General features: G+C 35.3%; 2 protein-coding genes across 4 annotated transcripts; one reads left to right on the top strand and one right to left on the bottom strand.

The window, feature by feature from the left end:
* Nucleotides 1–247: 247 nt before the first annotated feature.
* LOC132913875 (uncharacterized) lies at nt 248–23,902 on the top strand. Of its 3 annotated transcripts, XM_060972493.1 has the most exons (10): nt 248–767; nt 2,890–3,077; nt 11,077–11,294; nt 11,515–11,707; nt 16,928–17,244; nt 17,887–19,520; nt 20,005–20,403; nt 20,947–21,122; nt 21,183–21,332; nt 22,101–23,902. In XM_060972493.1, exons 3-10 carry the CDS (start codon nt 11,182–11,184, stop codon nt 22,452–22,454), a joined length of 3,336 nt encoding a protein of 1,111 aa, XP_060828476.1. In that variant the 5' UTR covers nt 248–767; nt 2,890–3,077; nt 11,077–11,181; the 3' UTR covers nt 22,455–23,902. The 3 variants fall into 3 exon arrangements, 2 of the variants coding, with proteins under 2 accessions (XP_060828476.1, XP_060828475.1); XR_009659479.1 differs by having other exon boundaries at nt 20,947–22,018; nt 22,101–22,213; XM_060972492.1 differs by having other exon boundaries at nt 20,947–21,332.
* LOC132913897 (protein HGH1 homolog) lies at nt 23,773–25,452 on the bottom strand. Its single transcript, XM_060972549.1, has 6 exons — nt 25,293–25,452; nt 24,977–25,205; nt 24,673–24,906; nt 24,293–24,577; nt 24,061–24,222; nt 23,773–23,969 (listed from the first exon to the last, which is right to left on the bottom strand). The coding sequence occupies exons 1-6, from the start codon at nt 25,375–25,377 to the stop codon at nt 23,864–23,866; spliced, it is 1,101 nt and encodes a 366-aa protein (XP_060828532.1). The 5' UTR covers nt 25,378–25,452; the 3' UTR covers nt 23,773–23,863.
* Nucleotides 25,453–25,594: the final 142 nt, after the last annotated feature.

Here is a 25,594-nt window from a genome sequence, read left to right as displayed (position 1 = left end):
GAATGCAATAAATATTTCTGTGTTCGCTATATTAGGAAATATATGTCTGACATCAAATGACATTAAGGACTAACGGTCAGACATTTTCTTCCAGGAATTCCAATTGTATTTCGCTCCACATTTACAGAAGGATATAATTGAAGAGCGATTATCACTGAAACATAGTTTCAGCGTCCATTTGTCGCCTTCAGAAGGAGATAATAGAACCAATTATGAAACCAATGTGAAAATATGATTGAATGGTATAATTACCGAACAAATAGCAGTACTAGAGATAATTTTCGAAGATCAAAGGATATTTATAAACTTTGATATTTGTGCAAAAATCTGCAATAGCCAGAAATGGAAAAACATCGAAGCTTCGAAAGAAATCAATGTAAATAATTGAAGAATCAATATGAAAATATAGTTAAACGATATGATTATAGAAGAAATAACGATGCTAGAGATAATTTGCAAATACCACAAGATATATTTATGAACTTGGATATTTGTATAAAAACATTGCATAACCGGCGATTGAAAAAAGAAACGGGAGACAGCGACAGCTGCGAAAGCGAGTCGATGAAAAATCAACGGCCACGATAACTTCCGCTTCGAAGCGGTATCCACCAGCTGTCGTTAATGAAACGATACCTACGTAGTCGTATAATGGTACAATGCATAAAATAACTGGACATTATTGTAAAATTACCAGCATGTATTAATCAAAGCAACCGCAAACATGGAAAAGGAGGAACTTCGCTTGTCTTCCGAGAATCTGAAAAGTAGGTGCAATCACTTTTTACTGTCAATATCGATTTTTGCAGCTTTTAACAGTCTTTGTCCCCCCAAGTTTTACGTTCCTTTCGAATAAATCGTAAAAAGGTGGCCAACTTTTTCTTTTTTACTGAAACTGCGTTAAAGATCTTTATGCAAGTCAGTATTTTTATAAATCTAATTAAGCAAATACAATCAATTACAAGTAGAGATTTATTTCGTCAATTAAATATTATAGCAAGTACTACACTTTGAATATTTTGCATATTTTCTTGTATTTCTGTATATTTTTCTATATTTTTGTATAGTGTTGAATAATTTTACATAATTTTGCATAATTTTACATAATTTTGCATATTTTTTCATATTTTTGTATGTTTTTATATATTTCTGTATATTACGTGTATTTTACTTTTGTTTGGAATGTTACTTTTCCTATAAATGCATATTATTTAATTATTATTTAATTGTTAGCAATGCTCTCTTTTGTCTAATTATGTTTAGAATGAAAACGAAATAATTCTTTCTTTTACGAATAAAAAAGAAATAATTTTCAATTACTATGAAAATAGTTTTAATTACAATATCGTGTTTCGTTTTTAATAAACCTACTAATATTGACAGCTTTTCAAATTATGATTGTTTCTGAATATATATAATTGGAAGCATAGGCAGGATCTGAAGTATAAGTATACTAATTCAAGAGCTAGTGAATAATTGTTTACCTTAATATCTAGAATAAATAAATCATTGATAAAACAATATCAATTGTTGCCTGTGTCATGAGATTGTGTCTCAAAAATTGGCATTGAAAAAAGGGAGGGCTTAAGCTAAATTCATGGAATAATTGTTGGTAGAAAGCAGAAGAATTTGCTGAGAGTGCGTTTATCGTTCAAACGATTACTTTCGCCGCGATAATGTCGCCAGAATGGAGAAAAAGGCGAGCAGATACGAGAATCGTAAGCAAGAAATTAAAATATGCAAATGGATGGACAGGGAATATACCTATAAACGAGGGTACTTTACAGCGTTCTTGTACCGTTAAAATTACTATTTCCAAGTCCACCTTATTTCAAGATGAACTTTGATCCCGTCGTGTATGAGCGATCACATTAGTGATTATTACATAAGTATAAGCGTGGCTAATGCGATCCATCTAGGCACACACAGCTTGAATATCAAGTTCAGGATGAAAAGGAACGAAACATTCGTGTGAGAAAATATTTTTTTATGGAAATATCACTGAATGCATTTTTCTCCTAGATTTTTGTCGTGGATTTTTCTGATAGATCTTTTTCATCGAAATATAAATTAAATCTTTAGAAAGCTCGAATGTATTATAGAATATGTCGATTTTGCAACTTGCAGGTGTTTTTATAAATGTTATTTCAAAATATACATAAGCAATTTTAAAATTGAATAATCAAATTCCATATTACCACGGTTCTTTTAATTGGTTATTGAACTTACACGTGTATTTTTATTCCCTCTTCACCGTTCAAAAATGATTTTTTTATTAAAATTTCATAGATATATTACCCATTTTCAGGAAACCTGCATCTTTTAAGTTGTACGACTATCAAAGTTGTTCGAAATAAGAAAGATGTACAAAAATGGTCATGTTTCGTCCATGTGCTGCATCTATTATTAACGAAATAAAAGTTAATATAATTGTTCTGTAAATATTAACGACAAAGATCTTGTTGAAGTCTAAGAGCGACTAATTGGAAGAACCAAATTTCATCCTTTCCCTTAAAATTAAAAATTTCATTTAATAGCGCATACGTAAACCCTTTTCTTACTGCTTTCTCGTTATCACTACTAAATCTCGTCTACTTGATATCCACAAAATTACAAAATTACCATTTACTATTACATATTCCCAAAATATTCTCTTTATTAATATAATCTCTTCAACCCCACATTTAATTTTTTTAATTAGAAATTTCATTTAATCGTCACTTACGTAGAACCCAATCTCCTGCTCCCTATTTTTCTCAAAACCTCTTTCATTGTCACTACTAAAATTTCTAAAATACTCTCGGTATTCGAAAAAATTACCATTTACTGTTACATATTCCCAAGATATTCTCCTTATCAATTTAATCTACTCCATACTTAATTTTCTAGCATTCCTCCGTCAACAACGTTCCTGTCGAAGGCTAAAGAACGACTAACAACCATTCGTGTTGCTTTACGCTCGCCGATCGGTGAAGGAGCAGGACAAATAAGACCAACTAGTCAATGGTGGAACAGAGAGGGCAACTGCATCGTTGGAATAACAGTACTCTCACATTGGTGAACGCCGTCGAAGCACGGTACCGTTATCGGTTACCGCGTTACCACGCCGACGAGGACCGGCGACGGAAACCAGAGAATCCAGACTGCTCCTCAGCTTCTCCCGTAAGCCTCCTCCTCCACCTCCTCCTTTCTTTCTTCGTGTTCTCGTTGCTCCATGTGTTTCCTTGACCCCACGCGTCCTTTCCCGGACAGGATAAAGATGTTGGTCACTAGATATACGATGCCAGTGAAAAGTATTATTATCAAAAGTACTATTAATAGTATTATTATAAGTATAATGATACTATAATGGTATTATAAATATGTTGATATTTAGTATGGATCGAACGCTTCTCACTGTTTCTAGTTTTTAGTTGCTTTATTACAAACCTGTTATTTCTTTTGCGAAATATCTGTCTTTATGGGAATTTTATGCAACTTTGCAATTTCAAATTTTCTACAAGTGTATAAAAAGGTGCAGTGATATGTTAATAACTTTCGTATTAGATATTTTTCACCATGTTGTTGACAGTCATTTCTGGAATTTTATCGTGTATATGCTCGTATAATAATTTTTATATTAGATATTTTTTACCGTGTTGCTGATAGTTGCCTATTCTGGAATTTAATAATAAATAATAATAAATAATAACTTGTATTGCAGATTTAAATATATTTTGTAAAATTGTGCCAGCTTTTATTGAACTTTCTTCCGTCCGCTACTGTATATATTCAGAGTAAATCTCGTTATAGTTATTGGTAATCTGACCACAGTTAAACATTTTGGTTTATGAGCTGTCTTTTTGAATTTATAGAGATGAATTCGGGACGATGTTAATGGCTTAAAATTTTGGTTTGCTTTCTATATGCTAATCTCAGGTCGACTGTTTGGACGTTGTTTTAACCGGATAAAATTCCATGGTTTCTGATCACTGGCGTTTAGCTAACTGGAGGATTTTAGGGCTAGAATTTTTAGATTTCGTGAAAATTGTAACTGGGTACTAATTGAAATTTATTGAAACTAAATTTTGAAAATTTTGAATATTAAACAGTTTAATCGATAGACATTTTAATTAACAGATCATTATCTGAATAGAAAATATTCTTTTTAGAAAATATTCGCTGTATTCTTTAGAATAATTGTTTTTGGGCCACAAAAGTCGAAAGAGTTAAGAGTGTCTGTTATTTTCTCGAGGGAAATTGTTCGTTAGAAAACGTCTCGAAATTTCTTCGACAGTAATCACACGTGTTTCTGCTGTGAGAGACAATGGGGTTTGGTTTTCTTCCGTAATTCTATTTCGATGTATATATTTCAATTTAGTATTATAATGGTAATAAGAGACAGGAACGTTTTTCAGTTCCTCGATACTTTCGGCCTTCCCTGAATGATGGTTACCACATTAAATGCACCGTAATTAGCGTAATATACGTAACTAGTTTTCGACCTACTTTCCTACTGTTGAATTTCTTCGGCTTGCTAAAGCGCAGGAGTTTGAATAAACTATCATTACTAATAGTCTATTGTAGTTTTCCAGTACCTTTTGTTCCACAAAAGTACTCATCGAGTACGTGAAAACGTTTAATCGTGATCTTTGAAATTTCGAAATTAGTATTCCCGTGTGTTCTACTTTTCCTGTCTCTTTTTGAAGAATATTCCGTATGATAGTTACAGTGGAAAAGGGACTAAAAGAAACAGGAATGAAGCAAATTTTGTAAAAGATGTTGTTGGAAAAATTAATACCTAAATTTATAGCAATTGCTTAAAGAAACACAAAATATCTTTAATTAATTGGTATTTCTCACGATCGAGAAAAGATTGGCATTTTTCTTATTAATATTTCCTACTATTAAAAATTAATATTTTCCTCGTTAATACCTTTCAAAAGGAAAATCAATACTTCACATCATCGAATTCTGCCTCAAAATATTGAAGTGTATAATTCTCCTCAACAAGCAAAATAAACAAGAAGAAAAATCATCTCTCCACATCTTCCAAACTATTAACTTCCCCAAAAAGTGCAAAATTTCTCCAAAAAGTAATTCTCTAATATATTCCAAACTGTGTCCATTTTCTCAAAAGGGCCAATAGTGATAAATTTTCCTTAAGAATCAAACAAAACCTAACATTTCTTCAAAAACTAATTTTCTAAGATATTCTAAATCGTCTATGCTCCGAAAAAATGATAAAATACCAAATCTCCATTAAAAATTCAAAAGTTAATTTTTTCCAAATATTCCAAATCTTTGTGAAAAGCTCAAAATCGTTAGACTTTCGTTGAAAATCGGTCACAGCAACACTTCTCATCTCATACCCACGCCAGGAATATCAAACTCATGAGAAATAGATATCGATATTGAACCAATTAATCGCAATGATGCGTACGTGTCAGGCGAGGCACGACGCACAAGATTTCCGGTAAAAAGCCACGACCAGACATTCACCCTTCCCGTGGAGCAGCAGAAAGGCTCTCTCCGTCGATCTTCATCCTCCTGCTCCTCCTGTTCTTCCTCCTTCTCCTCGCTCCAGCGTGGAGGAGCCGACTCACTGGCTAGAGAACTCGAGTCTCTCCTGCGGAACATCCCCGGCAGTTTCACGTCGACGGTCATCCGGATCGACTCGTGGCCAAGGTCGATCGTCAACGGCAACGTTCTTTTCGTGTGAAAAACGTCGGTTTCTTAATATTTCCTGCTGAACGAAGTCGATTGTCTATTGAAAATCTGTGAAATTATAACAGCTGATTATTCATTGAAAATTTGTGAAATTACAAAAATTGATTGTTCATTGCGACAGTCGATGATCTATCGAAAATTTGTGGAATTACGCCAATTGGATTATCTATTTGAATATTTGTGAAATTACAAGAATCGATTGTCCTCTGTTACAACGATCGATTATCTGCTGAAAATTTGTGAAATTTGAAATCGAGCAAGTGTTTCTTACATTTCATTTCATATTGTGGTATCGATACAAAGAAGATGGAGGAGTCCGGAGAACCGTGGATCTATACGATCTAAGTGATCTATACGATAATATGGGATTCGTGGCGGTGGTGTGCTGGTGTTTTTCGAGAGACTTTAGAAAACTTTTGTTTAGGAGACTCTGTTTGAGGATTTTTGGGCTAAATTGAGATCGTGGAGCATTGGAAAGTAAGTGGATGAATTTTGATATCTTGTTGCATATTCGAGATCACGTTCTACAGAAGCTTGGATGGATCTCTGACTCTGGAATACTATGGTGGGGTACTGTGTTCTCCATTTATTTTCGATTTAGTTATTTTTTAGATATCGTAGTTCTCTATTATTTACACTTTCTTGTATCCGACACGAGACTGTTTAATCATTGGTTTGAACCTGTTTGAAGTAGATATTATGATATTAAAATTGTACTTTTCAATCATCTTAATACCCTACTATTACTCATTTTCATTATCATTTAGGCTGTTTAGAGTTCACATTTGCTGATAATTTTCTAACATGGAGAAACCAAGGTTACTTAATAATAGGTTTGAACTTGTTTAAAGAGAGTACTCTGTCAGATTATGGATATTTTTCAACCATTTTGAATTTTTATCTTTCTATCTCCCCCCTTATATATCATAGAATTAGAAATACAAATGAGGATTTAGAATCAGAAATACAAATATCATCTACCTCCTCGATATCTTCTTCCATCATCTAAGATTCGAACGGTGGCTTAAATTGTACTTTCTTCTACCTAGATTTTATTTATTTATCCGAAATTGGGATTTTTACCGCGGAGAGACGACTCCGATACGATTTTCCCTGGCACGCGAACAGTTTCGTGCGTCCGGTTGCTTCCGTTCGTTTATTCGATTCCCATTAGACCGAACTCGGCTGGTAAACGAACCGTGAACTTGGTAATTGCAAGTTGAACGATCCACACACGCTTTAAATCCGGCCGCGCATGTTAGCTTCTCCACGCGATTCGTCGACACGTGATGCTGTAATCTGTTTGTCGACCTTAATACCGTTGCCTTCGACGCATTGAACGAGGATCCTTCGTCATTCGTAGTGCTGACAGTCGCCTAAACGTCCAACAATTGGTTTACCATGTAATTGGCTGTAAATTAATGGAAACTGGCAAACCAAGAAAACTAGTGGCTTAGAAAGATTAATAGCAGAGTAGAAGAACAAATGTTTTAATATTTCGATAGAGATCCTGAATAAGAATTTTTAAAATAATATAAACCTTCTCCCTCGGATCATTAAATTTTGAATATCTTAATTTTTGAATATTTCGAATATTAGATATTTTAAATTAAAATTGATATTGTTATTATGTTTCAAATGTTTGAATCTTTTAATATTCGGAACTTCAAGCTTTTTAAATTTCGGCAAACTTACATTTGCATTCAGTAATTTTCAAATTCTACAGGATCGCAGTGGATATAATTCGGTCTCTTCCTTCCAAAGATTTAAAATCAAAGTAGAAAAATTACGAAGCAAATTTCGAAACGAAGATAGGAATATTTAATTGATGCGGCTAAAAATCAAAGAGACGTATAACTGTGAATCGAGTCCAGTTGTAAAATTTACCCTCGTTATTCATCTTGAGCAAAAATTAAACGCGTGCCTTAATTGTCCTTAATTGACCGTGCCTTAACTTAATGAAACATTCAACAAGATTCCATTTTGTAAACGCACCTGAGACAAAGTACTGGTCCATAAAGTTGAACGAAATTTTGTTTCTCGTGTTCACGAGGCGTTAACTTTACGACTACGTCTTGTCAATTAGATTCATTTTATTTTTAAATCAAGAAACAATTACGTTTTAAAATAAATTGCCAACAAATTTATAAACATTAATAAATCGTATTATCGTTCTAACCAATCCATCTTTCATCCTTAGAATTTTATCAATCGATTCGTGGTTTTATAGCATGTACGTGATACCAAATATTCAAACGAAGAACATAAATTAAAAATCACCAGGATTTAAACGCAATTTTCATGACATTCATAAACGAAACACATACGTAAGATTTTCCAACACAGAAATATATTTATACAAAAATTATTTATTAGCACATACATAGGATAGAAATTAAATTATTAAAACAAATCTTCAAAGAAATCTGCCATCGGTATTATTATGTTATTAAATCAAAAGCATTAGATTTCATATCGGTCTATAATTCGAACGAACAAGTGTTCGAATTGAAAGTTCAATTGAAAATCCATGACCAGTATTCCAACCATGATCTTCTCGAAATCGATTCGTTCCCGTTGCCGTAATTAGCTGGTCGGATCGGTAATCGTCCAATTTTCGATAATCAGTTTCGTCACGACCTCGGCGTGCAACGGTGAACACGTGAACAGATGGGCTCCGTTTACGTGTACGTGTCAGCGACAGTTATTCCCCATAATACGCGAGCCGACAGACGCCTTTCTGAAAAGTCCCTCGATCCGGCTAACTGTAAAAGATTTCACGCTGCTTCGTTTCCCAGTAGAATACGACGTAAAATTAGAAATTCTAATTACCAACGGATAAGCTGTACCTTCGACTTATTTTCGACAAAACTTCATATGGTTCGCACTAGAAACTCTTTTATCGGTTATTCTTTATTCCTTTCTCTTCCATTAGGCCACTTATATAGGTTTTAAGTGGAATAATAAATAGTAGCGTTAGTCACTAACCATTCATTACGACGACATCGCTAACGTTTTTGAGGATATCAAAATTTATATACAAAGTTTCACAATGATATATTGGATTTTACGTAAGTAAGAATTTAGTGGCGGATTAAACGAATTTTTTTATTATTTGGAGAACGATGGAATTTGCCAATAAATTGGGTATTTCTACGAAAGGAAGAATTAAAATTTTGGGATTATGAGTTAGACATGGAATGATTAAGGACTGGAGTAAATCATTTTAATATTACGAGAAAAAATGAAATTTGGACTTTGGAACTTGGATATTGGGTAGAAATTGGAATACACTTCTTGTTTCGAAAAGCGTGAAACTTGAGAAGGAAGAATTGAATATCGAATAAGGAGGGATTGCAATAGATGTTTGATTGTATAGAAAAAGGATGATATCTGCGGACGATGGATTGGAAATTTAATAGTTAAGTATTATATTATAGTATAGTTAAGTATAGAAGAAAAAAAGAATTGAAATTTTGGAACTGTGCAACAATCAACGTATTAAAAGAAACTCGACGAGCCTCGCGCAGAAAATCGAGCGGCGGTATGCTGATGGCATGCACGCGATAATTCTACACGAGTGGGTATCGAGTGCCGCGTACCCGCGATTTCTACCGCGGTGAACAATGCGATCTTTCGCGAAATGCAATCCCTTCTTCCCACTTGGAGAACCATATTCTTCGTGTGATTGGCGAGCTTGTAAATGAGTGACGGCGCGGCGCCACGAGTGTGAAAATTTCGCTGGAATTCGCTGATGCAACAATAGCAAAAACGTTCCAGTTATTATGTTTTGCGAGCAGACACGAACTATAGGCAAACAGTGATTCATCTGACATAGTTATGGGACAGTAAATCTTTTTGATGATATACACAAAATGTTTGTCGGGAATTATAGGCTGAGAAATGTTCGTAGGAACGATATTATTAGGTTAATTAGACTGATGATGTTTATGCAATTTCATATTTTATGAATGCAACTTACGATATGAAACTTTAATTAGCGCTTTGAATATTTCATAAATTTCTGCTCTTTGTTAATGTCCCCAAAATTTAAATCAACACTCGTATAATTTTATATAAATTATAATGAATATTCTTCGTTGATGATGTTTATCATTTAAAATATAAAATGTTAGCTGATTAAGTGCCTCAAAAACAAGTAACCTGATAAAACTTGTCCTAGCTATTTACGATCCAGAGATACTTGTTAAGATGGATAACCGATCATAAATGTCTCACAATCTCTGTTCCAACAAGCACGTTTCACGCTACATGTTTGAAAAGGATACAGCCGATGGCCTTGATTAAAAGTACCGTCTCAAAGGGTGAAATTACGAGTTGCCCGCCACTTTTACTCGAGCCCAGATTCGAAACGGTGTCTGTCGATCGTTCTTCATCCAGTCTTGTCTTGCAATTACAGTTTTAATTGCCATTATCCGACGTGATACGTATTCTCGAATAAATTTAACGCAGACTGCGGACCAGCAGCAAGGGTCCGTGGAAACGAGGTGAGATCCTGTCCAGATCTCACCTCTTTCGAATCTTTCGAACTTTGTTAACTACGAGTGTTTCTGAACAAATTTCTATCGAACATCGAGGCGTTCATTGTTTGTTCTTAGGTTCGATGCAGATGTTACGTGGTTGATTTTTCAATAGCGATACTGTGTAATTAAGCAGATCTATAAATACAGTCACAAAAATCTACACAAATCCCTTAAATGTAAAATACAGTAAAATCTCTATGTATATGTTTTGAACGCATTAAGACACATATTGTTAAATTATATAATAATTTGCATGGATATCTTTGTGTTGTGTCTGTACTTCCATGAATTAACACAATTAAGTGAAGATGCATTGATCGATAGGAGAGATGGTATTTCCATTAAATAAAACACGATTTTTACATTGAATTTGTATTTAACCTTTCCACATTTACATAATAATTAACATTTATATAATACTTAATATTAATTAGACTTCTAGAGAGCAGATTTCTGAAATAAGTAGACCAGTTTCTGCTTTATAACACTGTATTATTTATTAACACTGTATAAATACACAGAGTGTATATAATATAAAAATATATATAAAATATCGAAAGTATGCCATTCGTCGTTACAATATTTAGCGAGTGAAACAAATCTCTCTACTTATTTTCAGATTCTATCTCTTTACTTGCATTTATAAAAATTTAAGTTGGCATAAATATCTGCAGTCTAATTATAAGAATTGCTGTTTGATATAAAATAATTACTATTTCATTGGTATAATTAATCGATAAAATTATGAAAAGAGATCGCACATACATATTTAGAAAACGATCGAGATTAGATATTCTTCATAAGGATGGTTGAATTGTTCCAGAACGAATGACGTCGCTCGATGAAAACACGACGAAGAGAAAAGCTCCAGGGAGCTTAAAAGAGATACAGACGTGGATCGTGCTCTAGTTTAGATCTAGAGCCGAATATGTCTTGCTTGGGAATGTCCTGTTACGAGGATGGCTTCCGGTTGGCTGGTCCCGCATCGGAATGCTCCCTCAGAAGCAAGGCCCGCATCGATGCCCTGTTCGAAGATTCGAGGTACGATTTTCACTTAGTTATTCAATTCAGACTCGTTTAAAAATTTTTAATACAACTCGATAAATTGTTTTAACTCGCTTTATAATTTTTAATACAACTCAGTAAAAAAGTACTGTACCAAACTCAAATAACAAACGACACACTTCTTCATTAATTTCGCAAGACAATACAATTTTATAAAAAGATTCCTAAAAGGCTACAGTGAAACTTATTGATTCAGGTCGATCTACGGATCGAACATTGGCGGTTGGTATGGCGCGGTATCAACCATGAACTCGAATCAGCTGGAGGACATGGGGGTGGACGAGCAAAGAAGGGTGAACAGCGCCGTGCAGGCGAGGATCGAGGCGATGTTCGCTTCCGTGGAAGCCGAAAGCGAAACACCCGGAGAATGCGCCGCCGCGATTTTACCGGTAAATATATCGATTACTTTCCTCCGTGGTTCTTCGTCGTTTTCGTGCCACCAGCCACTTTTCTCTACTCTCGTGAACCTGTAGAACGATATTATCGCTCATTGTTGGTACATTCATTAATCAAACTCATCGTTAGTATCACTGTTAGTAGTGTATTGATCTCGAAAATATGCATACAGTGGCGTTTATATTGGAATCTTTCTTCTGAAAGAATTTTTCTTACATTAAAGATACGATATCGTAATTTTAACAGTAGCAATTGTGGTCTTTGTAATTAAATATTACAGCGTAAGTTTCAATGTACTCGACTTAATATTATTAAATACTCGACTTACATTCAAATATTATTAAAAGACGTTTCTTTCTGCTTTTACTGTTAAAGTTTCTTACGAGGGAATTTTTCTTTTATTAAAGATAGAAAATATCACAGTATAAATGTTAATGCACTTGTCGTTTCAAATGTCGTTAGAAGACATTGCTTTCCTTTCATTGTCAAACTAGAGTTAGTCAGAAAATTCTACGTTCGTATTTCTTTTATCGTTTGTATATTCATTCGTCGAGATACAAGAACGAAGTCGATTTGATCGAAATCAGTTGTCGTAGAGTCGAATGCAGCGCGGATCCGCGCAACAAAGATTTCACTGCAATTAGACGGGATCACGAAGAAAAAGAGGATTTTCACTTATGTTAATTCGATCGTACGGCCGCGTCGCCGCGTCCCTGCCCCCGTGCACAGAAAAATCTCGGGGAACGGCCATTCGTTCCACTCTCGAGACGAGTTCGCAGCTGTTCGCGCCTTGGCCAAGGATTCACCTACTTCGCGGCCTGAAAATCGCCTCGAAACACGCACCGACCGTGTATTTCATATTTCGCTACGAAAACCTCGGACTTTTACGGACGTTGCACGAAAACGCCTCGCTGTCTTTCCATATTGCTTTTCTCGTTTAATTTCATTGCATTTTTTAGAAGAAATATTAGCAGAGCATACGAATAGACTGGGGATTTTCATGCATTTACGAGGAATTTGAAAATCCAAAAGTGCACGTAATATGCAAAAATATTTAAAAGCAATATTTTGCCTGAGTTGCTTTTTCTTAATTATATCCGCAAGAATATGAATTTGCATAAACACTCGTAGTCCAAATATGGGAAATGAGAATATAAGAAAGTATGAAATATTCAAATGTCAAAGGAGTTTACTAAAATATAAAATGTTCCAATCATTTTATATAAACCTGACTTACTCGACAATTCGTTCGTGTACCAAAATCGACGAATTTATCTGATACATTTACGAATGGAAATAAAATTGAGATCGACGTATAATTGGTCTGGTGAACTGCTTGCTCGTTCGAAGACGAAGAGAAGCAAAAAAATAAAAAGGTAGAAGAAGGGTAACAAAAATAGAATTTTTGCAGTTTTGTGCTCAACTGGAATATGGTCTCGTGTTACTTCTAGTTAAGTATGAATTTAGGTGGATGATTATGAAGAATATTTTTCGAATATTTTTGTTTAATGTCGAATTAAATATCTTTGCTATCTGATGCTTCCATATAGGCGTGTATTAAATAATATTTAGTTGAATGAGAGTAGAACGAAACGTGCTGGCAGAGATTAAGAACGTCGTAACACTTAATATTGCGTACTACTAATTATGCGACACGGTCGAGCGCAGTTTTCATCGAGTAGGAGGCGAATATCGTTCTTGATGTCTAGGGAACGGTGAAAAATATGCCGATGAGGATTGTTCGTACTATGGAAACATTATTTCCGTTCGATTTCAAGTTCCATCGCATGATATCGTGCCATAATCTTTTTCAAAATTTGATTTCTCCGGGGAAAAGCCTAGTTAAAGTACATAGTTGCAGTATGAAACATAATTGGTGTAGAAATCGAACGATATATTATATTTTCTTCAATTCAACAGAATGATACAGGACTTTTTTTCTTTTTTTATTTTTCATAGTTTTTCCTCTCCGAGTTACGACCAATTTTCAGTTATATTTCTTCAATTTGATTACGTTTGATTTTCAATCAGCAAGCTTAACATTTCTCGTACTTAACATTTGGACTTCAAATCTGCAATTTAAACTTGACCTTAGAATATACAGTGGAATCTCGGTTGTTCGAGTCCCGTTTAACCGAAGTGCTGTACTATCAGAGATGCTCTGAACTTTACGGTAACTTCGTTTTTTTTTAAACTTTAACGCGAAGATTACGAAGATATAAATAGTCAAGTGTTGTGAAAGTAGTTAATAAAACTTTCAACCGTTTAAATAATTAATCAAACCTAAATACGTGTTCAACATCGTACTACCAAAAGTTTTCTACGATTTTACGATTTTATAATTTATGAACTTTATAATTTATGAAAGTTAATAGACTATTCCGTATTATCCGAGTTTTCGACTACTCGAGATCGGGCCGGTCCACGTCACCTCGGGTAATCGAGATTCCACTCTACCTCTTCTATCCTTATTCTCTATACTTTTGCTAATTATATTCTCTCGATGCCTACATTTCGATAACATACAAATCCAAAAAGAAAGATAAAATATGAAACTTTAAGAATATAAAATATAAAGATGCAAAAATATAATATAAAACGCACAAAATAAAATTTGTTTTTTCCAGTCATGTCAGTCCGGTGCTAAAAATGCAAAATCATATTCTCCCGAACGTAATTACATAATTAGAATTTGGATAAAAAATTGTTTTATCTGTTAAATACTGTAAAAGGTACCATACTTTGGATATTTCATATATTTTCGCACGTTATGTACATCCCGTGCATTTATGCATCTCCAAATTTTTCATAAATAATAAAAAGTCCGCAGTCTCTCGATAAGTACCCTAAGTCATTCTTAAAGACAAATTGCATGACTTTCCTCGAGCGGCCGTGGTCCCAGCGATTTTTAATCATCACTTTCATTCCGTTCACGATTCGCGAAGCGTGACGGGGCTTGCTCCTGACTATTTGGAGCATTGAAAAATTCCCCTTCGTTGCCGCGGATCGGTATGCGGATTTTTCTTATTGCCCCGCTTTTATGGCCTCCCTCTTCCGCATCGTTTCGTTGCGCCATCCTCGATGATGCGTTCGTCGAGGTCAGCAACAACTTCAGATCATTGCCTCGACGTCCATAGAGATACAATCTTAAAACCTGTAGAATTTCATCCGCGCTTCGATTTTACGAACTTTTATACTTATCAGGTCTTAACCATCCAATATGTACGGATGAAGAGCACGTTTTATGAAAGATAGCGGCTCCGAAGCTGCGATGGGACGATAAAGAAAATGGGTAAGTAGGTTCCTGAGAAATTTTAAAAAGGGACGCAAGAAGAACTCATACAGCGTCTCGTAAAAAACGTATTCGGACACTTGTAGAAACTTTCATGAATACACGTATATCACGTGCTACGTGAAACACTCTGAAATTTCATTAACACAGATCTATGAAATTTTATACATAATCGAGCAGAGAATCATTTTTTAAATGTACAGTGGGGTGCATAAGAGATACATAATTAATTCTACAACTAGTCGTAGGACTGCATTGTTAACATTAAATTGATTATTTAATTTTTCATTTATTAAATTCTAAAATTTTGAAATATATATGCACATAGGGGTGACAAAATATCTAGTACAAATAATATATGATAATGATAGTAATATTAATTTCACAAAGATTATACATTCAAGATAGTTATTAGTGCTTTTTGGATAAATATATATTTATATTAAATTACATAAATTTTCAGAATGTTTTCAAACTTGACCAATACAATCATGAAAATCGCGTCTCATTAAAAATTTTAAATGCTATTAACTTACTGCAAATAATTCGTAGAATTTATATGCATATTCACTGGAAATTATGTACATACCCAACCTTGGTACATCCAATATATTCTTTTACGTATTTTATAAATCGTAAAAATGTCAAATGTCATGTGACGTTCAAATATAATCCATTACCATATCGACTATTTGTCCAACATCCGCAAATATGTGTCCCAATATGCAAATCAGCCTCGTCATTACATCAGAGGATAGCGAACAAAGACTCGTAGAATGATAAAAGAATATGTCACGTTGTTGTCTCTTCCAGAACAGGATAAGAATTCAACATTTTACTGCCTCGATTATAACCGCATAATTGCGTTTAGAAATAACTTCTTCATTAAAAGCCATTACAGTTTATATCTTCATGAAATAAATATCCATTCCTTAGAAGATACGAGAGACCGGAATTTTTATAAAAATGGCACTTTATTGCGTGTTTTGACGTTCTTCCAATGAAAACACGCTGCATCTCGTAACGACGAAACCTCAGAGATACTTTCAATTTTTATATATTGCATCAAAAATATTTTACATGTTGAAACGAAGTTTAAAATTATATTGAGAAACAAGTTAGCCTTTCCTTTCCTAAAAAAGAGTAAATTACGTTTAGTGGAAAAAAGAAACTCGTTAGAACGTAAGAAAAAAGTAGAGGACCGTTTATCTTCGTTTCATAATTGCAGAACCAGTATGACATCCAAATTATACAAAAAGTGGAATTGGACAAGTTGACTCAACAATCGAACTCGCGACAAAAAGGAATTGTAATAGTAACTTTCAGTTTGGCTGCTCACTCCTAAATATTTCTAACCGGATTTATCCTGTTATATCTCATACCAAGTACCTGTATAAAAATGGAGAAAATGGTTTCACGCTTATGACAGGCAATATACTTTTCGTTTCGTTCGTGGAAGATAAGAAGATAAGGTTTAGTAAGTATTCTAAGCGTGAAGATAACCGATACTTTACGTTTCGCTTTTAATGGAAACGTGTTTCGCGCGCATCGTGAAACGTTTTACACTGGTCGTAGTTAGTGCTAATGGCCGATGAAAACTCCCGATAACGGCGCACCATCGATTAATCTACGTAATTTACACCGTACTTGCATCTTGGTGAACTTTCATTATCCTGTCGTTCATGGCGCCTCCTTGTGCTTCTAGTAGAGCTGTTATCTCTTTCTCATCTTGGTGATGTCGGTAAAAAGCGAGGTACTTGCCACGAACTTGATGTTCTTCGATATTTTCTAATTTGGAGTACTATAACGATGTATCGAAGGATTACATTCTATTGTATTTCTTGTAATTAGGTGCACTATGAAAAAGGGGCTTAAGTGGCCATTAAATGGCCATTAAATGACCATCAAATTACCTTTCCAGGTGAAATATATGGGCGCAGCACCTGTGGGTGGTCGCGTGGCAAGCGTTCGAGGCCTCCAAGAACCCCTACGTCAGCTTCTGGAAAGAATCCAATGTTCTGTGCGGGCGGAACTCGAAGTCTCCAGACGAGGGTTGACTTTCCGCACGTCTGACGCCTGCGAGAAGAACAACCCCTTCCGCAGGATCGCCGTGTGGAGTGCACTGAGGCTTCGTAATAAACGTATGCCATCGGGAGAGCTGCATCACGCTTTCTTGCCGTTAGTCGGTGATCACGAACAGAGCCAGACAAGCGAGGAGAAGCACGCAGACTTGTACAGGTGAGCATGGCGATGGAAAGCGCCATCGGGTGAAATTAATGGCGTTGTGGCTACCTGTAATTAATTTTCAGTTCACGCTTGGATTGCAAAAATTATTTTGAAAAGGTTTATTCGGTTGATTTCAGGGAAACTTTGGTTTGACAAACTTTGTCAAACTTTGTCGTGTTTGTAGGTATTTTAGACGAGCATCTTGAATTTTTAGGTATTTCAGGAATTTTCAGATAATCATTTTAGGATTTTAGGTGTTTCAGATAGTCAAATTTTATATCTTGTGGTATTTCGGATAATCGTCAAATTTTTATATATTTTAGATAATCAATCTGGCTTTCTGGATGTCTTAGGTAATTATTTTAGGCTTTTAAGTATTTTAGGTAATCACTTTAAGTTTTCAGATATTCTAGGTAATTGTTTGAATACACAGAAATAATGATTTATTACGATGATAAATATAAATGTAAAAGACGATTGCTTTTTAATTACTTTACATTATTCTACGTTTTCGAAGCGTATTTTTCGTTGGAATAGTTGATATTTTTTAATTAGCGTTATACTTCATTCAAACAAAAGTCCAAGTAGAACTACAAAAATAGGTTTACAACAACTTACGAAATTACAATTAAATTTAAAACACACGTGTTTCAGAACAATGCGTGGCCTGAAAACGACATCAGACCACTATTCACCGATATTTGCAGTAGTAATGCGACGACCAGGGGCGACCAGGTTACTAGAATGCCACGCGTTCGCGTGTGAGACGGAAGAGGATGCAGTGGCTGCTGCGGCGACCCTCTACAGGTCTCTACTCGCTGATTTGGACGCGAATCGACGTCGTCCAAGGCACACGAACGGCGTTGGTTGCATGAGCATAGCCTCGGTAGCCTCCAGCGTCAGAGAACCGAGTCCAAGCAGCAGGCTCAGTACCAGAATGAACATATTACAATCGGAAGCTATCAGATCGACTCCTCAACATCCTGTGAGACCTCCAAGAACGAAGAAGACCTCCGTATCCAGCTCGGTAACGGAAGAGGAAACTGAAAAATCATCTGGTTTACAAAAAACTCCCAGAAGAAAGAAGAAAAATTCTGATATCAAAGCAGAAGATGTTTTGGAGGCTCGAGGAAGAAGAAAAGAGGCTGGTCCGAAAGAAAAGACCAATCCAGTGGTCCAGAGCTTCAGTTCTATTCAGACGAACTTTGACTCGAAAGTTTCCAAGAAAGAGGAACGCGAAAATTCGAAGAATAAAACGTTCGGAATTAAACAAGAATTAAACGCTGCTGAAAAGATCGAAGTAGAAAACTCGAATAATTCTGCGAACAAGATTTACGACATAGGGGCCAATGGATTTTATGAGACAGTCTCTAACAGATACGAGAAGCTTCCAATAATTGGAAAAGCGGGGAAAGTCGAGAGTCCGGCGCAAGAAACTCCGATTAAAGAAGCAGATGACGTGAAGGAAAGAATGTACGAAAAATCTCACGGTTCCTATGACCTGAATAATCCTGTGTCCTCGAGAGACGCGTCTAAGGATCAAGAAACACACTCTGCGAGGTCAGACGTTATAATCTACGACAGGATCGAAAGATCAGGCTGCAAGAGCGAAGAAAATGCATTGTACGAACGAGCTTTGAAGAGAAACAGCAAAGAGAGGCTCTATGAGGAACACTTTAAAGATGTTGATAAAATATACAGTCTTGCCCAGGAAGAAATTTACAGTGGCAGAGGTAGCAAACTGGGGCCAGGGAAGATAAAGAGTTCGCAAGAAGATATATTCTTTGGTAGATCCTGTAATAGCGAGATTTATCAGTTGAGTCAGGAGAGTCGTGGAGATTCTGTGTCAGTGGAACGAAGAAGATCCAGGGACCAAGAGAAGATCACACCTGGAAGACGAGTGAGCAGAGTGGTTACCATGGATAAACCTTTGAAGAAGCAACTGAGCGATTCCACGTCGAATTTGAATTTGATAGAGCATAATCAGCCAAGAGTCAGAAAGAGAAGCAGAGCTGGAAGTGAACCACCTGTCAGCAGATCAGAGGATGCTACGAAGGCTCTCGAGGAGACTAGATTGAAGAGATCTCAGAGTGATATAGACGTGGATAGAGGAGATTTGATGACCAGAGTCGAGTTGCCCAGGAGAGGAAGCTTTTTGAATCCTGGAAGCGCTAGGAGACCTAATAGTATCAAAGGTGGCACTCCTTTGGGATTCACCGAACTTTTTGATGAGTTTAGGAATCAGGAGGGTCTGACTAGTGTCGACGACATCTTGGCTGCTATTATCGGTAAGTATTAATCAAGAAAGCTTCAAGATTGAAGATTTACTATTGTTTGAATAATTTTAAAAGACTTTGAAGATGCAGATTTATAGCTGACCATATTGATTTTTTATGAATTTCAACTTTTTTTTTATAAATTGTAGGAGAACAATATAGAAACGATGACGAGGAAGAAACGTATATTATTATACTAATATTATTATAGCACTTCCTCTTACTTTTATGTTAATAATATTATATGTATTCTTTTCTTTTATTATCAGATTAATTGAAAGCCAACCTTTCATTTGCAATCTTTTTCAGTCAACTTATATCGTGGAATTCTTTTTCTTTTATACATATAAGTTTCGTTTGTTAATTAACTTTTACACACTGTGTACTATATCACTGTGCCTAGTCCTTAATAAGTTAATATGAAATGCTTTTCTATTTCATATTAAATGCTTCTTCTATTATCACATTCTATCACTATGTTGTTTGATTCCTTTAGATCCTGAAGGGATGTCATTCAACGACTTGAAACCCCTGTACAAAGAGTTCTTGTTAAAATTGGCCGCCACACTGACACAGGATGAGCTATATCAGAGATCAGCGAGCATAATGAGGAGGCGTCGAAGGCCACAACGAAGACGATCCAGTCGTCGAACCTGCTTACTTGGCAGGGCTATCAAAAGGTCTGTGTCGAGGTTGAAGGGTGGACCGACGGAATTCACTTCCGTGATCTTCCCTGCGAGAAGACTGAACGATAGTTTCGGTAGTAGCTCTTCTTGCGACGCCAGGAACAATCATAGGAATCGTGTATTGGCTAATAAATTAGGCAAGAGAAGATCTTCGTGGAGGACGAGTAAAAATGGCGCCTGCCATACTACTTCTGAAGATAGCGACACTTGTGAGTATTGTAATGTATTTCAGCATCGTCTCAATATTTCTAATTTCTTGATATCTGAGATTCAGATGATACAAAACTGATGTATCCGAAGGTGTAAAACTTTCTGAAACAACGTATACGTTTATATGCTGTAGAACAGTTTGTATACTTTTACACGATGTATCTTTCAAGATTCAGCATTTTTCACACAATTCCGATAATCTGCCAAAGAAATGCTTTGAACAAAAAGTTTAAGTTTCAAGACGACCTTCACTTTTTATGGAATTAAAAATTTATTGGAAACTTTGAATATCCAAACGTTTCTTTGGGAGATGATCGAAAATGTACATAATTTCGTTTATAGAGCAGAAAATTTTTGTAGTCGTATGAAAATACAAAAGACTGATACGAAACTTAATGTACTTAAACCTAATTAATTAGTACGTAAAATAATGCAATGGTGTTCAAACATGTTTCTCTCTTTTATTTTTTTTTTTTTTTTTTTTTTTTTTTGTAGCCACTGTAAAATAAGTTTTACTAAAACCCGATGATATTGCTGTTCAGGCAGAAGACTAAACAGAAGCGCAGGAGCGGCAGCGAACAGGAGCAGCAGCGGTTACGTGAGTTGCAGCGAGTGTAGCTACGATTCAGAGTCGTGCACCTGCGTGTCAGCGGACAAATGCTACTGCTCGTTGTCGAGGAGGATCCCGACGCAGCCTCACGTTCCTCCAAACACGGTGGTATGTGCTTGTGACACTGACAGCTGCTCTGAAAGCAATAAGTGTTACTGTGCTCGGCAGCCGATCCGGCCGACGATACTGGAGCAGCTAAGGCAGAGAGGCATCGTGCCCTCTGAAGGCACCCTCAGCCGAGCCGGAAGCCCGGACAAAGCTCGAGCGGTCAAGACCAGCAGATGTCGAACGCCCTCCCAAGGTTTGGATGTACTCAAGGTAATTCGAAACGTAAAAATCCTAATTCCTATACAGGGTGAGTTATAAATGTTCGTATTTCAGGAGATGAATCTATACACACTGCAATAAGTAAAGAACATCTGATGAAAACACGTACCGTGTACTTTAGTTTTTCAGTTGTATACGATCGTAGAACATTTTTGAACTTCATAGGACGATTCTAAAATTCCATACATTCTTCAGTAATTCTATATCGAAGCTATTTTTTCGTTCCATTGTTTGATCAAATATGCGTTTTTCTTCTTCTCTGGAACGCTTAAACAGTTTCAATAACATTAACGATGCAGAGTAATATTAATCAAGTTAAATTAACGATCGAACCGATCGGTTCGATTCGAACCGAACATCTCCGATTTCGATGATTTTTGGATATGTTGTAGAAATCGATATTTTGAACAACTTTTTCATACGGTGGTTTCGCTTAGTTTGCGAGATATTCGCAGAAACCTGTCAGTAGCGCTACAGTGAATTTTGCCTATAATTGTGAGTCTGTGGCAACGTATGTATCAGCATTGTTTGGTAAATTAACGTAGGTAGTAAAATAAATCGTTGATTGTTTTATCAACCCATTTTCTAATCTCTTGTATTTCTTGATCTTTTATAGAGAATTGTTAAGATGAGAGGAATGAACGGTTCATCGATCTATTCCAACTATTAGAAAAAATGTTTGTTTGATTATAAAAGAAGAAATTTTAGCTGATTATAGTACGACGAATGAGGCTTCTTATTGTTTTTATTCGTTTCCAGAAGCAGTCATCGTCAAGCTACGGTAGTTCGAACAACTTCGCCCTAGATTACGACCTGTTCAATCCAGGACGAAAGTCTCAACAGTCTTCGGACAGCGAGAAGGTGCTAGTCGTTAGTGCTAGAGACACGCAGGGCCGTTTAGTGTACGTCGGTGGCGCTGACAGAGACAAGAAATGTCTTTCCCATTGTTCCAGTCGATCTGGAGCGCATCACGAAGCCCTTTCGATCAAGAAAAGCGCGGAAATCGCGGCCATCTTCGGCGCTGAATCGAGTAGAATCAGCAGGCGAACCAGTAACGCTTCCAGCGTCAAGAGTTCCATTAGTTTGGAGGCTGGTTTAGGATATTTACCATGAAGATCCTTTTTTCCTTGATAAAATTACATCCTCTGCTTGATCTGATCGGAAAATTATAAGGATTAGAAAATATAGTTATATCACAGGATGATTGTAAATTAAATTAATACGCCAAATTATACAGTAATGACATTTACATGACATTAAGTAAAAAGTAAGGACCGGAAAAGTTTAAAAGATTTAAATTTGTCCTAGTAATTTTCTAAATTCTTCTTTCATAATTGTTTCCATTTTTGTAGAGATAATATCTTCCATTATGTCAAAGCAGAGAAATTTCTTCTTCGTGTATACTTTTAATTTTTAACTTTTATATACGCATTCTTTTTAAAATTAAATAAAGTATAAACCATTAATCAATCATCAAAAAATATAGAAAAGTCTATTCTTGAGGAAAAATTTTCGATCAGATTTAGTAGATATTATACATAAATATACATATATATATATAGCTATTTTTTTATTTTTTATTAAAAAAAAAGACACCATTTAGCAAAGAGGTGTAAATACTGAAATAAATACTTCAAAGAGAACGCCGAAGAAAAAAAAGATACGTAAAAGACATCGAACTATTTTTTACGAGGGCATAAACGCTCCAGCAATAATAGTTTCTATTTTTACTTTTAGAATATTATTTGTCTTTTACTAAAGAAATACCTTGAACTCGCGTTTTTGATATTCAATTACTATTTAGTTGATTCAAGCTAATTGGCATGAAAAATCACGGAGATATAATGTCTACGTATATATTGATATTATAGCGCGTGTATATTAATTAATAACGGTACTGTCGTTTACATGGTTCGCAGAAATGTACCAGTTCTTTCCATAACGGTACCATATTCTCGTTTCTGCGAGACTTGATCTCAGCAAAAGTGACTCTGAGTCGAGCACGCTAAAATTAGCGATTTACTGTTCGCACTACAGACATTATAAAAATGGAAAATATTCAATACCGTGATTCTGATAACGTGTACGAATATCTTGCAAGTACCTGCATTATCACTTGTAAAATTTTCTTTCCTTTATTTTTGCATTCTTGACAATTATTTATAGATCAAAGTATCTATTGAGATTTAAACAATTTTTTTATTCGTCTTTTTGACTGCTGTTTAATGTATACGTGAAAATAATTCGCAATGATAGCTGATCCAATTTAGTATAGATCTGTTTGTAAGATTTTTGGTTGAATATGATCAATTATTAGTTTGTATTTTTGTCAATCCTCTGTTGCTACACAGGACCTGATAACTTGACTAAAGATAGTTTAACAAACGAAGCAAGGGAACAGTGCAATACCACGCGCAGCCTCGTCTCTTCTGAGGTAAATTATCGTTTTATTATAATATGTACAGTTCTTGTGCAATGTGTATGAAATATGAGGCAATTCCTATTGTTGCACCGATATTTCTTCATGTACTATTAATAAAGTCTTGATCCATTTTATGGAATTTTTCTGTGTACTCAGAGGGGACTTCTACGTCTTTCAGATTATCCAAGCCTATTTCTTCTTCTGTCCTAAAATTTAAGAAACATTCGTTAAGAATTACAATTTAAAAAGAAAATTGGAAAAGATATAAGATTGTAAAATAGGAGCAAAATTTCGTACTTGATCAAAATATCTACGACATTCTCACAGGTTAATAACGCATTCTTATTCTGTTCCCATTTATGATACTCTCTGAGTATTATATATGTATTTTGTGTTCTCAATATTTCCCTGCCTTTTTTTGTTGCACAAAGTTGAGCTAAGGCTTCTAGTAATATGATCCTAAAACACAATAGAAAAATAACAGTTTCCATTTAGAAATATTATTGATTTCATAGATACGTTTCCACACCTGATATCCAGGTCTGGCTCTCTCTGTTTCGTCTCTGACAAATATTGCAGACTAATTGGTAATTTATCATTGTCCTCGTCATCAAGTTCTTCTGGCCCAGCCAATGGTAACAGAAGGTATGACAAAATATCCACTTCAGGACTTAATAACCATTCATGATTTTGTACGTCAAAGCAACAGTTTTTTAAAGTGCCAACAATTCCACCGCGTCTCACTAAGCTGCCTGCATATTCTGTAAAAGGAAGCAGTCTCTGGATGACACAGCGGTCTTTGTCCATTAAATACCTATGGACAGTAAATTCGCAATTTGATGAATTATAATTTATAAACATATTAATTAGCGATTAGATATAAATTATAAAGGATTAATTATTGATCACCTTCTCACATGTGGAGACTGACTGAGATTACTGAAAACTGGGCCTAAATAATGCAGATTGGCTCCAGAATTGTTATAATGCTTTGCAGTGAATGCTGCCACAATGGAGTCCCATGTATAACCGCTTGTTTCAATAAGTGCTATAACTCTATCAACCAAGTGCTGTGGTCTGGTCATATTGGAAAGGATCATACAGCATGGATCTGCCAAGATGCTTTCTTCATCCATTATACACCTACCAAGAGAAGCAAATGATAAAAGAAAAAAAGAAGAGTGTTATTTAGTGTTGTTAATAATGTGTTTACCTAATACAAACATGTATTAAATTGTAATTATATTTTCCATCCTTTGGTTGAGTTTCTGATATCAACAGAAATGCACTGGTTCCTGCTTCATCCGCAGTTATGTTTATTAAAGCCAGAGCTGCATCTTTGGAGATTGCTGCAGAAGAATCTTGTGTCAATGCAATTAATTGCGTCAATAAATCTGGAAGTTTTAATAGCAGCTCTCGTCCCTCTGTGGTTCCAGTTACGCCTGATATTCAAAGATTATTATGAAAATTAATAAAAATAAGAGGTTAGGATCACAAGGATTGAACACTTTTTGATCATAACTACTCACTGAGGACATGTTGTAATGCAACAGCTTTTAAGTCTAGTCGCGTATTTGGATTTAAGTATTGAGAAATTTCTTGAAGGGACTCCATTCTAATTAAGTAACTTTTTAAAATAAAATATGTATCGTATATTGATCGAACACGCGTAAAAAAACGATTATAGTGATATCTAACGGTGAATGCGTTAAACTGAATAAAATGATACTAGGGTAACCATTGGCATTACCTGTTGAAGTTAAGATAAGTCACGAATTTATTTTGGGTAAAAGTTTCCAACATATGTTAACAGATGTCCCTAGTTTATTAG

This window comes from Bombus pascuorum, chromosome 14, assembly GCF_905332965.1.
Source record: "Bombus pascuorum chromosome 14, iyBomPasc1.1, whole genome shotgun sequence".
Taxonomy (NCBI): Eukaryota; Metazoa; Arthropoda; class Insecta; order Hymenoptera; family Apidae; genus Bombus; species Bombus pascuorum.
The sequence above is the reverse complement of the archived record's forward strand: the minus strand, read 5'-3'. Positions and strand labels throughout refer to the sequence as shown.